The 17803-nt window shown below is 42.0% G+C and overlaps 1 protein-coding gene across 1 annotated transcript in view; it reads left to right on the forward strand.

Annotated features, from left to right (window-relative positions):
- Window positions 1-1060: 1060 nt before the first annotated feature.
- Window positions 1061-17803, forward strand: part of adarb2 (adenosine deaminase RNA specific B2 (inactive)) — a 219484-nt gene continuing 202741 nt past the window's right edge. Inside the window, exons 1-2 of the mRNA XM_039616890.1 lie at window positions 1061-1559; window positions 10388-10477. Of these exons, the coding sequence (XP_039472824.1) occupies window positions 1457-1559; window positions 10388-10477 (193 nt within the window). The 5' untranslated portion in view covers window positions 1061-1456. The remainder of the gene's footprint in view (window positions 1560-10387; window positions 10478-17803) is intronic.

The following is a 17803-nucleotide window of genomic DNA, read 5'->3' on the forward strand; positions in this document are numbered from 1 at the left end:
TGGTTCTTCAGCAAAAGCACTGCTTTTTCTTTTTCTTATCATAAAAACTGAAGCGGCTGGGGCCCCGTGAAAGTAAAGGGGGTCTTTTGAGGAAAAAATCAAGGCAACAGCAGGCAGTTTTTTGTTAGGTATTAAATATCACTCTGTTTTCTTTATTCACCAACTGTACAAAAAAAAGAAAAGAAAAAAGAAAGAGCTGTACAAGCTTAATGCATTCTTGATTAGGGCTTAACAAACCCGCATTTATTCCGAGCTCCTGAATGTGTCGGGCAGTACCATAGCGCCTCCTCCCAACGCACACCTGACCTTCTGCTGCAGAGGCCGGGGGAATAAAACAATTACCTGCAGCTAGGTAAACCACAAATGCTTTGTGAAAGCCTTCACACTGCGCTTTCACACAAAAATGCCAAAATGTCACAATCTTCAAACTTTACGGATACAACACACCGTTAAGAGTTTTTGCCATGTGTGATGAAGGTCACCTGCAAAAGTCAAAACAGGATTTTCAGAATAAAATAAGTTTCGTAAGGCCTACGTGGAAGAAAAGTCTGTTAAAGATGCCTTTGAAAAGACAGCTGAGCAATGCGTCTGAGAATAATCTTCTTCCGTGGACATCTATGACTTCAGACCACAGAGAGGGAATTTATTTCAGAACATTAATCCCACAAGAAAATTGCAAATCCTAAATCCTGCGAGACAAACACAACTGTACAAGGAGAGAAAGGAGAAGCACTCCTCTCATTCTGCATCCCAGTCTCTCCTTTGAGCCTCAAGTTAGTGGTGACTGGGTTTGCAGCAGGCAGTATATGAAGCAGAAGACCACATTCGGTACTTTGATGATGGTAAACGTCCTATCCGGGCCTGACCTTTGACCCCTTGCCCTCCCTGAGAAGGACACAGTTTCCCTGGCATGTAACAAAAAGAAGTGAAGTTAAAAAGTGCGCGGAATGAGACGAAACGTTTTTAAAACAGCACTGGGTGAAGAAGGGGTGTGAGCTGGTGGGTGTCGCTGGTGATGTCACACCTCCCAGACAGCCAGGATTGGACCCTAATTAGAAAGCTCGGCAGCAAATAGATAGGCGTCCTGCATGATTGAATTCAAAGTGGCTGATGCCAAAATTTCTGCAGAGGCGCGGCAAAAACTGGCTGAGAGGAGCGAAGCAGCCGGGATCAGTGCTGCTGAGAGCTGCCACGCTGCGCTGCGAACAGTCTCTCTGTGAGCTGGAGGCGAGCTGGAGTTTCTGAGGTGATACAGGAACAGCGAGACGCGAAGCCCCTCTCCCTGGTTTGAAGGGATAAAAAAGAAGAAGAGCCGAAAATATAGTCCGAGTGTTCGTCAAAGCCGAGGACGCAGCGCTATCAGAGAGCAACGGAGGCTGACGCCAGACAAGTACAAAGGAGAAACGAGCCGCCGAGTTCAAGTTATCCCTGCGCCTCGCTCCAACGGTCTGCGCTGATGGCATCCGTACTTGGAAACAACAGCCGTGCGTCGGGGGCTCAGGGCGGCCAGGTGAAATGCAAGCTGAGAAGGAGGAGGAGGAGGCGATCCAAGAGAAAAGGTAAAAGCAAAAAGAAAGAACGGAAAAGAAACTTTAGACCACTTGTTTCCTTTTTTTTCTTTTTTCTTTCTTTTTGGTTTTTCTCTCCAGAGGTCGTGCGCACCTTGGCGGAGCATCGGAGCGCACAGGCGGCAGCCCGGTGGAGCCTGCACCCCGCTGCTGCTGCTGCTCCGATAACGGCGGCTTTGGATAATAGTGCATATTTGAAATGTGACTAAAGAAAAAAACCAAAAACGTGATCTCTGTTTAGGAGGAGAAGGAGGCTTTAAATCGCCTTTCTCGTGTAAAGTTTAGTTGCCGCTGCGTGCGTCGTCCTCGCAGAGCCTTCGTTGTGTCTCATACCTAACGGGACAGCGGAGAATGAAAGTATTATTTCGCTCTTATGGAGCTTTAAACGTGCTCCCCTGTAGACAGAACGGTTGCTGTCAATATTTAACACTGATTTCTTCATTTGTTTGTTTTTTTAAGCAACGCATACACATAAATCCTGTTTAACTTCCTCGCTGATTTCTTCCATAATTTAAATTAGATTGCCACATCAGTTCCTGTCAGTAAGTTTAAATATTCAAAATGTAGCATAATTAAAGAGCATCCTCCTCCACGCTGGAAAACACTGCAAAATCCTGTAACAGAATCCTAAAAATTCACATTTTTTTGTCTTTTTCCTTTTTTTTCTGTTGTCTCATCTAAACAGAATTTTCACCCATTAGAGGCTGAAACTGCACTGCTGTGCTGCTACACAGAGAAGCCTCAAGTTTAGGACTCAGTTATGGGCCTGCAACAGGGAGACAAAAGGAGCAGGGACGGACAATTATTTTATCTAGCCCTTCAAAATAATATTTCTTTGTTTTTTTGTCTTGATATTTTTTATTTGTGCCTGTTTCTAATTCCAAGCTTTCAGCCTCCTTTCACTGAGCTTCTAATGAAGAAGTCAGTGGATTAACAATTGGAGACAAACTGTAAAACAGCCAATTATATGTGTAATGAAAACAGAAAAGCATGCTGATTTCCAGTGACTGAAACATAATAACAGTGAGGATTTTTTTTCCCTAAGGCTCAGCGTCTGTCCCTGCAGCCGTGCTGTAATGGATGCTGACGGGGGGTTCATGGTAAACAAATCCCTTGTGTGTTTTAAATGCCCTGCATCCTCTCTGCCAGTGACACTCTTACCTTTGTGAAATATTATGTATATGATGCAAAATAAATAAATAAATAAATAAAAATAATACAATTCACAGCACTCTGGCTGATGAAACATTTCCACCTCAGCACCTCTGACTTTGAGACTTTGCATTCCTGCTTTTTTTTTTTTTTTTTTTAAAGGAAAAGTGGTCACAAGTGAAAACGCAGCATTGCTCGCTGTTAAAATTAATCCGTGATTGCTGAGTAATTTTACCCCAACTTCCTTCGTGCTGCACTTCACAGAGGGAAAAGAGCTGCAAAGTGACATTTTGAAAGATCAAGAAAGGAGCTATTATTGATATGTCAGTGAATGCTTTGATTCTTTAGAAGAAGAAAAATAAAAACCTTGCCGGTTATTTCCTCAGGTATTCTTATTTGGCTAATTAATACTGAACTGAATCACCGAGCACTTGTTTGCTCTGGCACAGGCCGCAAACTCTTTGCTTTTTGCTCACCCCCTCTTTTTCTGCCATCTCCATAAAAAAAAGGAGGAGGACGATTTAAGCAATATTTATTTTTATTTATTTATACGCATAACAGATGATAACACGACCGTTTGTGTTGTTTATGCTTGAAGACACTGACGTGCCACCCCATTGCATTGTGGAATATGGATGAACGCTCGGAGCGTGTTGACGTATCCGACTGCAATTGAATGCATAACGAGCTTTCATAAACACTTTGCACTTGTCATCAAACTACAAAACAGACAACTGCATCTCATTTCCATAACCTCTTGATTTTTAATAGCCCAAGTAATTGAGACAAGGGAGACAATACATAAAATATAGTGCTGAGGCAAATGTATTTACATAATGGAAAACGACAGAATTGGTTCCACAACATTAAGCATTGCATATGAGTATCACACAAGCGCGCGCGCACATTAGCTGACAGGCCCTCGCTGCGTGTATTTCCGAGCAGCTAATTTATCAGCGCTGCTGATTCATTCTGATAACACGGGACATTAGGGGCCAGTTCAGGGGCCGGCTGTAAATGAACTGTGGCTTCGGGACGCGCTGATGGCCGCTGACTCTTCTGCTCTTCCTGTCTTGACGCTTGGATTCACATTTAAACGTTTCTTAAAACTGTCAAAATAAAAGCCCAGTTTCGGACTGAAGGGTTCCAGCTTCCATTTTTTTTAACCGATCATCGTCATCTTTCATCTCAAATGCCAGCCGAGCATCATCTCGAGATTTCCACACAATTATGTGTATAGACTTTAAGGCAAATAAATAAATAAATAAATCACTGAGGGATTATTTGGTGGCATTTGTGGCTTAATCCCTTGAAAAGGCTGCAGATTATTTGTAGATGGACTAAAACCTGTGTGTGTATTCAAAAGGTTCTAAGCAGATTCAGCAACTTCGATTAATTTCTTCTTCCACCAGACTCCTTTTTTTGTTTTTCTTTTTTGGGTGTGTGTGTGTTTTCTCATTTTTTTGGGATGGGCAGGATAAATAAGTACAGAGTGAAGATTACAGCCTGGGGATGTATTTGCTAACATCTTTTCAGAAGGCGGCCCTCACTGTTCCTGCTCAGATTTCCTAGAAATCACACACCTTACTGAATCCATCAGCTCCTTTTTCAGCTGCTGTTTGACAGCCGCCGCCTCCTCCTCAGATTGTTCTGGTTCCAGCACTCCTGTCAGCTCGATGTTGTGCGGATGTACACCTCACTCGCTGTTTTTTTTTTTTGTTGTTGTTGCTGTTCTTTAAGCACAGTGTGAGCAGAGCTATCCCCCTCAGATGGACTCGTGGACACACAGAGGATCTGCCTCTTAATTAGTCACAGCCGTGAGCTCTGTGTCCCTAAAGGGACGTCAGTTGCGCAAATACAGTCGTGCACATCTGGGTGAATGATGCACTCCCCTGATTTTTGACAAATCTGCCTGTAGATTCCCGCCTGTCAGTCATCTGTACGACGTGACCTTGTTAAACCGCGGCATATGTGCAGCATATTCCTGCTCTTTTATCCACAGTGTGCCTTTCTTACGGACAAAAATAAGCACCGCCGAGATTTATTGGCCAACATTATTTTTTTTTACAGCCACACTTATCACCCTGCACTCTCAGTACAGTATATCAGCGTATCATCAAGAGCGCCGAGGGGGGAAATGTGAAAAACACAGAGTGTAACATAATTTATATAGCAATTACTGCTTACGCTCTCCTTCCTGGTGAGCTGGCGACGGCGACAGACGGGTCGAGTGTGGGCTGCCGTGGCGGCGGTGAAAGTTGAGGTGGAGGCGGGATGCGAGGGCTTACACACATTTGAACCTCTTCGTTCTGGAGAGGCGCAAGTAAACATTAGCTGGGTGGCTGGGTCAATCAACATAAAACACCCTCTCCCCCCACTCTCCCACCCACCCAGTGATGCTCTGTGACTATCTGACATCTCACCAAGCAGAGGGAGGGAAGAGTGAGTGGAATTCCTGACTGTACCGTATCATCCCGCTTCCCTCTCAGCGCTGATGGTGGTGATAGAGGTGCCGCTGAGTTGAGGGGCAGAGGTCAAGAAGAGGGGGCACAGGCTCCAGAGCAGACTATCCTTTACGATTTCACAAATTTGAAGAACTTTGCACCTGCACTGGTTTAATCAGCCAGGTATCCGTGCAGACCAATAATATTACTGCCTGCTAGTGCTAGTCACTGATGCTACTGGAAGAAAACCAAACATTCTTGTACTGGAATGCATTTAGGAATGACCAAAATAGCTCTGAGATTAAGGAAGATGTGTTGCAGCCTGTCGGAGAGAACAAGCTGTGTTTTCACAGTTGTGATAGAGGCGGCATACAAAACACACACAAAACAGCCTTTGCTTTAATTGAATTACGTAACCACACTACCCCACTGTCTGTCAGTGTTGTTTGTCTTAGATAAAATACCTTTACCCGTTTTGCCTTTATTGCTTTGTAGGAAACACATAGCTGTTATTTGCTGCACTGTCCTTTAAGGTCTTTACTGCTGATGACTGATCATTTGGAGGTTTTTTGTTGACTTGTGTTCATGCTAAACCTCTTACACCTTGCAAATCTTCCAGATTAGGCTTTGAACTTCATATACTTTGGAGGCTCTGTCTGCAACTCTTCGTTTTTTATGCATTGTTTACATCTTGCCGCTACGAGCAACGTCACCCGGTTTAATTCCAGCTGCACGGACACGCGTTGAATGTCATGTCCATTTTTCTCCTGTCATTTCCTGTTTGCTTCCCTACCAACATCTGTCAAATAAGCCCCGCCCTTCCCACCCCCACCCATAACAAAACTGCAAGTTTTTTCTTTTTTAAGCAGCAGATAAATTATAGAAAAAGCACGTATATATAAATTGCAGATTCCTTTTAAATAGAATCCAGGATGCTCATGCTGTGTCTCTGAGAATAAAAAATAAAAAAGCTCAATGTGAGTAATAATAGAAGAAGAAGGAAAAAAACAGTCATAATGCTCAATAGTAAATCTGGCTAAAAAAATGATTACATTTAAGTTGGAATAGTGAAAATGGTCCAAGCATGTCGACTCTGCAGTGAAGTGTGAGAGACCTTTAAGGACGATGACAGTGTTGTTTTATTCATCATTCATTCAGATTATTGTTTAATGTTAGTGTAAGTGTCCCTGTCATGCACACATGCATTGTAACAGTTGCAGTATGGTCTCTGCATTGGCCTACATTCACATGCAGAATCCACTGATAAATAAACTCACACTGCGGTAACACAGAGAGGACCTGAGCGAATGCACACCTTGTACCAGTTTCCTGTGTAGGTTCATTGTCATCAGGAGTGGGAAGGTTTCTGGTTGAGGAATGCAGTAGTTATTGGTGCTTGGTTTCCATGTTGGGACAGCCCAATGTCGCACAGTGTGTGTGTGTAGGTGTGTGTGTGTGTGTGAGAGAGAGAGAGAGGTTTGTTTCACAGATGAAAAGCACTAGTTTTATTCCTGAAACACTTCTGTCACATTTGTTTGTGTTTGTGCTGATAACCGCATTAAGAGCTGCAACAGAAACACCGCTGGCATTTATGAGGTTAATGAAGGTCAGTGCCGATGGAAGCGGCGCCGTGTTCCTCGGTGTGCGCACGCATGGCTCTGCGAATTTACAGGCACTTCCTGATTAAGGGTAGCGGCGGAGGAGTCGGCGGTTTAGGACACGGCGTCCTCTAGCTGACTGAGCGTTTAGCTGGGGGGCGGAGGAGGGGGCTGGGAAAAAAAAGGTTATTACTACTCACTGTGGTCTCTTGAGGACAGCTGATAAAATGACCAAGGAAAAGGAATAGCACAACTTTAGCACATTAGCATAATTAGTAATTATCTGGTAATAGTCCCTCTTGGCTTTTTTGGAGCAAGGCAGTGAGAAATTGTACTTAAAGTTCAGGGCCAGAAAACAAATTTCATGGCGAAATGTCTCAATAACACGCAGAGTGCACGAGCTGCCTCAGTCAGGCTGCGGAGAGAATGAATCAGAACAAGTATCAAAAGCACAGATGCAGATTTAAAAAATGCAGAAGGTGACACTTAAGTTAATTAGCCTGTTGTTTGATGACTCCCACAGTTGGAAAGATAAGGGTATTACTCACATTGCAAATAACTTGTTGCACTTGTTGCTATGACAACAAAAACACAGTTTAATTGAGTTAGTCATGTGTTACGCTCCATCAGCCTGTCCACAAGAGCTTTCACAACAATAACTACTTTGGTGGAGACATTTGAGAGCTGGTTACACTGCATGCCACTAATGCGCGTGTGCCGCTCTGATGGAAATTGCGCTCCAGAGTGATGCCTCCATGTGTGTTAATTTGTTTGCATGCATGTGTGTGTGTGTTTTCTCGTCATCTGTGTGCCCGGTACATGTCGTCGTTCGCGGGGAGCTGTCAGTCTTCATAAACACAGATGTAGCAGGGCAAGTCGGCGGCATTATCACTTCCCGTCAGTGTGTGTGCGTCTGCAGTCCACAAAACAACGCAACATGAGAGAGCCTGTTGTGTAAAAGAGAGTTTGGATGTCTCGTAGCAACTGTCAAGCAAGTTTTTGTTGTTGTTGTTGCTGCTGCTGCTGTTGAGTACAACATGTAGATGAGGTGTATTCTTCATGCAGCCGGTATCTCTAACAACCTTCACAGTTATATGGAAAGCTGTTTTTATCACCTCCTCTCATCTTATCTGGATTGTGGCAGCTGGACTTTATATAGAAGGGTTTCAGTGTGAAGACGGAGCTGTAAAATGCAAAAAATTGCATTTCTAATAGCGAAATTACGCACTCGATTTACTCCAAATGTCAACTAAAATGCACTTTTCATGCTTGTTCTTACATTGTGACAGCCAAAGTCAAACAGAAACAGAGCTGTAGTCTGGATACATTTCACTAAACTGAGTCTGGAAATGCTGAACTAGATTCGCTCACCTGAAAATTTCAAGTTTTTGATTCAAGGCAGTTGATTTTTGTGTCTTATCATCGCTATTATTATTATTTTATCATGCCATCAAGACTAGCTCTCACATCTAATGTGAAGTCCTGCCAGTAGTGTGGAAGCACCCCACACATCATGGTGGCAAAACATTTCTCCAGTTTATGATCCTAATTAGCTCTAACTGTGCCATCATCCCTGAGTCATCATGCCTGGAGAGAGGCCAGATCATTTGACGGTCCACAGTTTCACGCTTTCTTCATCCCTCCTCTCCCTTTCTTCCTGTCTTTCATGTCTTCTCCTTTCAGTTTCTGTCTCTCTCTCTCTCTCTCTCTTCCCTGAAGCACACACACTGTTATTGTTGTCCTCCAGCTTCATGCGCGTATTCACAGCACGGTAGCTGCTGCTATGAAAAGGGAAATATTTCATAAGCAGAAAATAGCTGAAGAAGGTGCTAGAATATGGGCTCCAAAAAAAGCTTTGTGCTGTTTTACCAACTCGGTCCAAAATACAGCAAGTCAGCCTTGAAATGTGTTCGCTCGCCATTCGAGTGCATTTGGAAATTAAAACTCACAAACACGTGAATGGCCTTTGTCAGCATCTGATCAGCTGGCAAAGCGTGCGCCGCTGGCACCTCTCGCCTTATGTCATGCTTCAGCCACACAACAGCACAACTGCCTCGTGTGCTTTGCTGACATAGCAAAGTTAACACTGATACCCCGCCTCATATGGAATAATGAAATTGGATGAAGCAGCTTAGCCGCTTGCCGTCCCTCCTCTCGCCATCAGACTCGGTGCCTATTTGAGATAACGTTAATGAAGGGGACTTTAGCCAAGAATAGACACGTCTTACTGCTGGAGTGGTGGGGGGGTGGGGGAAGAGGGGTGGGGCACTAACGGCATTTATTTCCATTAATAAGATGGAGCGTTTTACAAGAGAACCTCTCCTGAGGGCTCTCTCCGGAGGTCGGAGAGAAAGCTACACCTTTTAACAACCTCCAAACGAGTTCTCAGTGTGTGGAGAGACGTTGTTGCACGGCCTGTTCTCTAAGAAACGTGTCCTAACCTTGCTTCACCAATTTGGGCTGACTGGTGACCATAATCACTACTTCATCATTTGTAGGTTATTGCTGAGGATGTTAGCAGCTTGGGAAGGCAAAGTCTGAATTTTCTTGGAGAGCTAGCATGAAATATTTTCCAGTTCTTCTGCTCTTGACCACTGTGTGATTTACCACTTGAAATTGCTGATTTTAGATATCAATAAACAAAGCTAGCTTCTTGATTCTAGCTTGTATTTATCAGTTTTGTTGTAGCTAACTAAGCTAACTAGCATTAACTTCATGATGTGGCTGAAAAACGTTGCAGACTGTCAGGCTTTAATGTTAATGGGTGCGAAGAATGAAGGGCTGTAAGAAAGATGTCAAAAACGCACTTGCTGACCTTGTACACAATGTTGTGCTAAAACACTGAATCTAAAGCTAATAGGTGGTCAGTAGTTGTAGTCATGCTAGCTGAAACAGGACACTGTTGGAATTTATAGCTGTGTAGAAGCAAACTAGTTTACTGTAACACATGGTTACGCTTGAGCTTTATTATTTATACACTGCAGGATTTAAAGGTAGCTGCAAATAGTTTGTAATTCATTTAAAACTAGTCCAAGATGATAACTTAAGACAAAGTGCAGTTTTAGCCTGGACCTTGGATGTAGTAAGCTGCTAATCTGGATGAGCCTTTGTAAACTTAAACAGTTTGATCCATTTAATATGATCACGGTTGGTTTTTAAAGAAAGGAGAGGATTTTGCAAACAGTATCTTGTTCCTTTATCTGTTTTTGTAATAACCCGAGGATCATGCCATACATCCTTATTGGATTAGTGCATTATATGATAAGTGGTAAGCATTATGGGAAATGCTGTAGTAGCGAGGCCTGAATAATTAGCTCAGTCACTGTGCCTGTGTACAGAATATTTTCTACCACTGATATTTTTTACTTCACTCTGCATGAGGGGTCAAGAGTGTTTTTACACTCCTTCCTCACTATGTAAATACATCTGATAGCAGTTGATTCATAGTAAATGGTAAATACGCTCTTTTTGCAGGGAATATTAGATCCCTGTAGCTGATGGAATTGCTTAATGGCAGATTAGGAGCACTGATAATGATGAGCGCATATGCGAACATCCTCGCCGCTTCATTATTCTGCTCACATGCAAGCATTAAATAACATTTTTCCCCCTCTTTGCCCTACAGTAAATCCCTCTCCCATCCATCGATTCCAGGATCCTTTAGGGGCCCCTTCTAGGAGAGACCGACAGGCTTATCTTGCAAATCCTTTAAAAGGTATTTAGAAAAAAATCTTTCCCTGCATTAAGTGTGTCTGATGTTGCATCGCCACAGGGTTGGCCGAGTTAGAGTTTTAGACCTGCAGGCTGATCAGTGCGATATGCAAAATCATGTTTTTTCCAAGTTTCCTAACAGTCACATGCTGTGTAGTTTATTTTTCCTTCTTGCTGCCCCGATTTTGATTTGTACAGCTTGAAGTGGTGGAGCGTAATAGATGTGTTTGCATTTGCCCGAAAAACTTAGAGTTCCAATCACTCATCCATTACCTTTGATAGCTCAGAGAGTATTTGGCTTTGCCCAGATAAGGCCTGAGTATACATCCAGTCGGATTCAGCTGAATTGTTTGTACACACATGGCGCTTTGGCATTGGTCTGCTTGGATGGGCTTTGGCGTGATGGAGAATTTCATCCCCACCCCCTCCGCTACCTCACTGACAGTGGTGCTTTGGGGCCGGAGCTGTTGGTGAAGGGTGAAGGGTGTGTGGCACCTCAGGCTACAAATGTTGCCTTGCGTAAAGGACAAAGAGAGAGGATGTCTGCGGGTTAAGAGTCCCTCAAATGCTGGCCCACATGGACCTACATACCCACCATTCTATATTTAGACATAATAGACATAAGGTATACTGTGTAAGTCACTGAAAGCAGCAGTAAAACCAGTAAAAACGCCTTTATTGTACAGCTGCTTTACCAGTCTTTTTCTCAAATTAATGATGAAAAGAAACAGTTCATTCATTAAAAATCTTTTAGTCTTGTACTTATTTTTCTCTTTTTAAAACCGTGGCATGTTCAAATAGTCGTCTAGGTCCCTCTAAGCTGCGCACGTGCGCAATTGCGCACTGCTGGCACGGTCTCTGCGCACAGAAAATCTTTGTTGCGCACAAAAAAAATTAACCTGAATTGAAATTAAAATTAATACTTTAACAATTCTGTTTTGCAGTGTTAGTCAGTGAGTGACTGGCTGCTCCCATATTGTATTAGAACGATGCCACCTTATCCCATAGTCCAGCCAATAATGCGATTTACATTCGTATATACGCAGCCAATCAACGTCGCTGACAGGCTATGACAGCGTCCTTATGTGCCGACACCGGTGTTTTAGCTAGCAAAGCGGCGTGGCTGATGTGCAGTGAAGCCACGTTAATGACAACGTGTACAACCATTGGAGATGTGAGCAGGACAGACGGAACAATTGACGGAAAAAGTGTGGACTTTATACCAGTTTTTAAATTGTGTTGATAGGCCACGTAAAACCAGAGTTGTGATAAAAAATATGCAATGTTTGGTTTTCTTCCTGAATACTGTCGTTGTTTATATTTACTGCGGGAAGAAACGGTAAAAACGGCGTTTTATAAGAAAAAAGGCTCGAAAGCACTCTCTGCCTGTGAGCAAAAACAAACTCCACCCCCCTCTCCCTTTCCTATTCGTCGAAAAAAGTACCATGTCGACCAATCAAAAAATGATATGGCAACGTGGCATCTAGTTGTTAAGAAACGGGGGGAAATTTTAGGAGTGACGGCGGTGCTTTGAGATGTGAGAGATTTGCGACGTTTAGCACAAATCTTGTGTAGTTAGTGTGTAGTTAGTGTGTAGTTAGTGTGTTGTGTAGTCAATAGTTTTGTTGTGTGTGTCAGAACAATGAGGCGGCTGCTGAATGTTACAGGTGTTACAGGAGTGATACATCTCCTGTTGTCAGGCCTGCAGGTATCAGGCTGTTGTTCTCCTTTATCTCATAGTGGACAGAAATTATTTTTTGGAGTGGCACAAATAATTTGTGTGGCATCAGATTTGATGCAGAACAGCTGATTGTTCTGTAAAAAGTTTGAAATGTTTATTTAAAAACGCCTTGGCTGCATTAAAAAAAAATAGCTGCAAAAAACTTTGTTGTTTGCCAAACTGAGTTACTTTTTTGAAGTAGTAACTATATAATTAATTGCCCAACATTGGTCATTATATACTGTATTTTGCAGACAGAGAGTTACAGGACTCTCTCCCAGACCACAGACTCATAATACAAGTCAGAGTTTTATTTTTTTTAAAAAGAAGAAAGTTGTGTTTTCCAAATTGGAGTTCGAGTTATTTTTACTTCCAATAGTGTTAACATACTACACAGGTCATGAACAAGATTTTTTTTACATTTTCATTGTAAGTGGGCTAAAGCAGTTAATTAAAAGTAGTCTAACATAAATGTAAATGCTGTAATTTGATTATTTTAATAAACCATGTAACTTGGATGGATTAGATGCTGGCGTGACCACAGTGCACACGTCTGATGTTGCTCACAGTGGTCCAAGGGACGCTCAGGGAGTTTGTGTGTTCACTCAGACACATGAAAAATTAGAGGGAACATTGGTCAGCGGTCCCCAACCTTTTTTGGTTGGTTCAGTTTATGTCCGACAATATTTTCACGGACAGGCCTTTAAGGTGTTGTGGATAAATACAACAAAATAAAACCAGTACTGGTACCAAAAAAACCAAGATTTATTCATAACACAGAGGAAAAGACCCAGGGAAATCAAGATAACGATAAAAATGATTAAAAAACAATAGCAATAAAAACCATAAATTTCACACCCAAGCCTCAACTCTCGCGCCCCAGTACCAAACGACTCACGGACCGGTACCAGTCCGTGGCCCGGGGGTTGGGGACTGCTTATCTAGGTGAGTTAAAGTAATGAATTGCTTAATCTGTTATCATTTATGTAATATGATTAGAAATAAGATTTTTTTAAACTATACCAGAAAAAATATTAACTAAAGCTTTAAAATAACAGTAGTGGAAAAAAACGCTGTCTTCCTTTTTAGACTCACTTATACAAGCTGCAGGTGTTGCTGCTAGAAATAGACCCAGTGGCTGCTTTTAGCTTTTAGCAAAGTTTACAAGTTTACTAGCAGTTTATCTGCATACATACAGGAATGTGGCTTCTTCTCAGTGTGGTTGCGTTGTTTCTGTGCAGATTGCCCCATTTTAAAGTTAAAGGAATATAAAGTGTGAAACACTGTGATCTATCAAAAGGTACTGGTCAGGTCGTGTAGGCTGGATCCCTCATCATCAAACCAGAAACACTTCACCAGCCGGTGTAAAACAACTAGAAAAGTGAGAAGCTTGATGTTGATGAACCTGCCATATGCTGGAGTGTATGCCATCCATGCTTTGTTCCACCTGGTCTCATACCTGCTATTGACCTGTGACACATTGGAGCTAGGATAAACTGTGATAACTCTGCACCTACCTGACCCTCTCCTCTTCTTCATCTCGCCAGTTGCTTGTTTGGTGTCTCGTGTGTGTGTCGCACTCCTCATGTTCTCTTCATTCTCTCATTCGCCTGAGCCTCATGCCTGCTTTCATTTTAATGCAATGACTAGTTCATAGTACTGTTTATTGATTTATTCTCAGAACACGATCAAGAGACATAGATTAGGTAAAAGTTAAATTTGAATGCTTTATTCAAAGGCTAAATAGTCATCATCATTATTGCATATAGGTTAAACAGTCACGCAACACAGTCAGCAACTCTACCGGATGCTTGCTGGGCAAATAGTCAGTGCAACAACAGATGTACATCAATCAGGATGAGATCGCTGTTTATTATTTACTGCAGTGCAATCAGTGGATTCTATGATATCTCCATCAGATAACATCTATCTTTACACTCTCATCCCTTCCTCTCTTGCGCTTGTTTCTCTTTCAGGTTTTCTTTTTCTCTCGCTCTCTGTCTGTCTCTGTGGAATACATGTTTGATTCGCCAAATCCGTTGCAGAGATGCTTCAGGGGAAAACAAATTAGACCAATGGGGCTGAAGCCCATTTTAGGAGAGCAAAAAATTCTGATCAATATATCGGCTGATGTTCTTTATCCATCCGTTTCCATCCATGTTTTTGACGGCTTATCCAAACAGGGTTGCGGTGGGGCCAGAATCAAACCCAACTGACGTCATGCGAGAGGTGAGGTAGACCCTGAACAGCTCCATTACAGATCTAACACCAAGATTCAGACACCCTTTAATACTTGCATCCACAGCTGAATTGGTGCATGTTTGGAGCTGCTCTGCTGTATGGAGCCACTGTGCTCGAAAGACTGTGACGATTACACCATTTCTAAATCCCGTGACGCATCATTTTTCAGATATGATCAATAAAACACTTTATTTTATCAGTGCGTAACAAAGAACATATAGTATAGTTGTCATTGGCCAATATATAATTATATATTTATAAATGTACTTCAGTTCAGGCCTAATTACCAAAGACAAATATGGAACAACTTAAAATCTATTACTCCCTCGTATCTCAAGGAGTGAGATAATCAATTGATTTCCTGCCATCAGAAAGGACTATTAGTTTCCAGGCATTAAAGTCCTTTGAGACAATGTTATAAATTCTGAGTATTTCTTTCTTTTTTTCAAACAGGCCACTCAAAAGAATTTCCAGGGAATTAAAGAAAAAATGATTTGAAGATGTCAGCAGCATCATTACAATATACATATATATATATATATGTGTGTATATATAATTTTATTTTTTCATTAGAATCATCTGTTCAAAATGTGGATGCAGGATTGTTGTGAATGTGTGGATTTATAATATATATAATACGTGATTATAACTGGCTAATGGTTGACTTCTACTTCAATTGAAAATAATCAGTTATTCTTAAACTGTTTATTGTTTTACATATTTATGATAATATACCTGTAGCAATATTGAAAGATGTGGCTCTGAAGCAGTATAGTCTGTGTATGATTCTTTTTCATAAATAGCATACCTCATGACAAAAATGTTTAAGAAATCCTAAGCTAAGAGAGCTAAGGTAGCTAAGGTAGCTAGCTATCTAGTGGTAGAAGCCTCTTCTTTACTTTGAGCTTGAAGATGAGGCAGTGGCTTTGTCAGTGCTTGACTCATCAGCTGCTGTAACTATAAAGAATACCTCTTTCCTTCATATCTTCACCTTGCCTATTAAAGCTTCTTCCACAGTCAGAAATTTTATCTTGGGTAATTAGCCTAGCTACTACCAGATGCTAACAATGACAGTCCTTGCAAACAGTTTCTTTTGGGATGAGCACTCCAAAGGGGAACAAACTAACCTACATTTCTTGCAATGGCACTGTTAGGCTAATGAGTCGGGTTTCAATACACGTTTACTTCAAATGCACTGTGGTATTGAAGTTGGGTATGCTCCCTATTAATACCTGCGGATACAGATGATGACAGCGTTGAAAATAAAGTCAACAGAGGCACTGGAACTGCAACATTGCTTTTGAACTCTGAACAGCACATACTGCATGCCTCCAACAGTGAGTTAAACGTATCATTAAGTTCAAATTAGGCCCTGTGCTTTCAGGAATACACATAATTGCCTAAATGTCCAGATATAATTCTTGAAATCAGACTCATCATCTGTTGTGCTTTCACATCACAATCACGTCCCCGTCACTAAAGCGACAGGCTCTGCACCGATTCAAACTGGTGCTGCAGTAAACTCACTGCGGCCTGTTGGTTTGCAGCGGAAGGGGAGAGTGGCAACTTGGTTTAATGATAATAGCTCTGACGATAGCGGTGATAATCCTCCTGCTATTCTTGCTGACTGCAGAGAGCCCGCGCTTTGTTCTCCGCTCCCCCTATTAGCGTGATGGAGGTTCATTTTAATTTGAATGGACCATCAGTTGGATAACGGTAGAATCGCTCGCCCGTGTGCGAGTGCAGACTTGTGTGGAAGAGAAATCGAGCATGGAGAGAAATATGTGCACACGACAGAATGCAGGCACATGCATGTATGTACACACAGTGTGCGCTGTCAAACAAAGACGCAATAATAGAGAAGGACCCGCGGGTCAGTGTGGCGACCTTGCTGGGCTGCAGGTGCTATTATCTTCCTGGCACCTGTTCCGGGAGAGTTCCTCCTCACTCTCTGCCACAGCTGAGGCTTGAAACACTAAGATGGCAGACAAAGGCTGCAGTGAGCAGAAACATTACATTTCTCATGCTGCTTTTGATAGATGCTGAAAGGAAACTGTACATGTTCGACATATTTTAGCCCAGTTCTGTAAAGAATTTAGTGAGAGATTTCAAGGGGAACTATTTTACATGTATTAGCATACATATATTTATTGGTTTTCTGTGTTTAAAACAGTATTTCTCAATATTTTAGATGTGAAAAAAACAGCAGAGCTAAAAAAAAAAGTGCATCAAATAATCAGCTAAAAACGCATTTTATTTCGCATTTTATTATATATAGGAGAACTTATGTGTGATTCTAGGTTTGTTGTGAGCTCTTCAGAAAGTACTGTGTCATGTACACCAGCGGTCCCCAACCCCCAGGCCACGGACCGGTACCAGTCTGTGAGTCGTTTGGTACCGGGCCGCGAGAGTTGAGGCTCGGATGTGAAATTTATCGTTTTCAGGGTTTTTATCGTTAACTCTTTTCCCATGTACTTGTGTCTTATTTTGAAAGTAATATTTATGCGTTACCATAGCGACCAGAGAGCATTAAGGGGCAGAGAGGAGGCTGTTACTCTCAATGTTGTTGGCGCATTTCAGGAGGATGCAGCTAATAAAGTTACACAATTACACAGTGAATTTGTGTTTATTATTATATTTACAAAACACCACAGGTTTTGTCTTTGTCTGTATCATTTTATTTTGTTGTATTTATCCGCGACACCTTAAAGGCCGGTCCGTGAAAATATTGTCTGAAATTAAACCGGTCTGTGGTGCAAAAAAGGTTGGGGACCGCTGATGCACGCTACAGAAGAACCCAGAGAACTTCTATTAGAATAGGGCTGTGCGATATGACCAAAATCTCATATCCCGATATTAAGACATCTATCGTCCGATAACGATATAAATCACAAAAATGTAACATTTTCTGTAAATTCTGTGAATCTCGGGCAGCTCGACTTGCGTGAAGTGTTTCCAGCTGGGCGTCGCGTACCTGGAGTCAAGTGCTTTAACTGATGCATGAAACGATGCATTTTTAGACATAGGTTGTAACGGCCGCCGTTTTCTTTGTGAGTATTTATTACACAGCGTGCTGCAGGGAAAAGCCTGTTCTAACGTTTGAGTCTAAGGTTTATTTTTTAGCACCTGACGGCTCTTTTTTGCTTCTCATCCATAAATACTCTGCATCTTTCACGCGATTCAGTTTATTTTGAAAAGTCTCAACAGGATCTTGAGCTTTATTGTGAAAGGTTTATGTGGAAAATAAACAAGCGGACACGAGGTGGTTTTACCGTCGTTGTTGCTAACGACAACGCATAAAAACAAGCGCTTGTCCGTCTGTAGTGTGGTTATATTAAATATAAGAGAAAGAGAGAACTTTAGGAAATT

The sequence above is a fragment of the Oreochromis aureus genome, linkage group 9 (genome assembly GCF_013358895.1).
Source record: "Oreochromis aureus strain Israel breed Guangdong linkage group 9, ZZ_aureus, whole genome shotgun sequence".
Taxonomy (NCBI): Eukaryota; Metazoa; Chordata; class Actinopteri; order Cichliformes; family Cichlidae; genus Oreochromis; species Oreochromis aureus.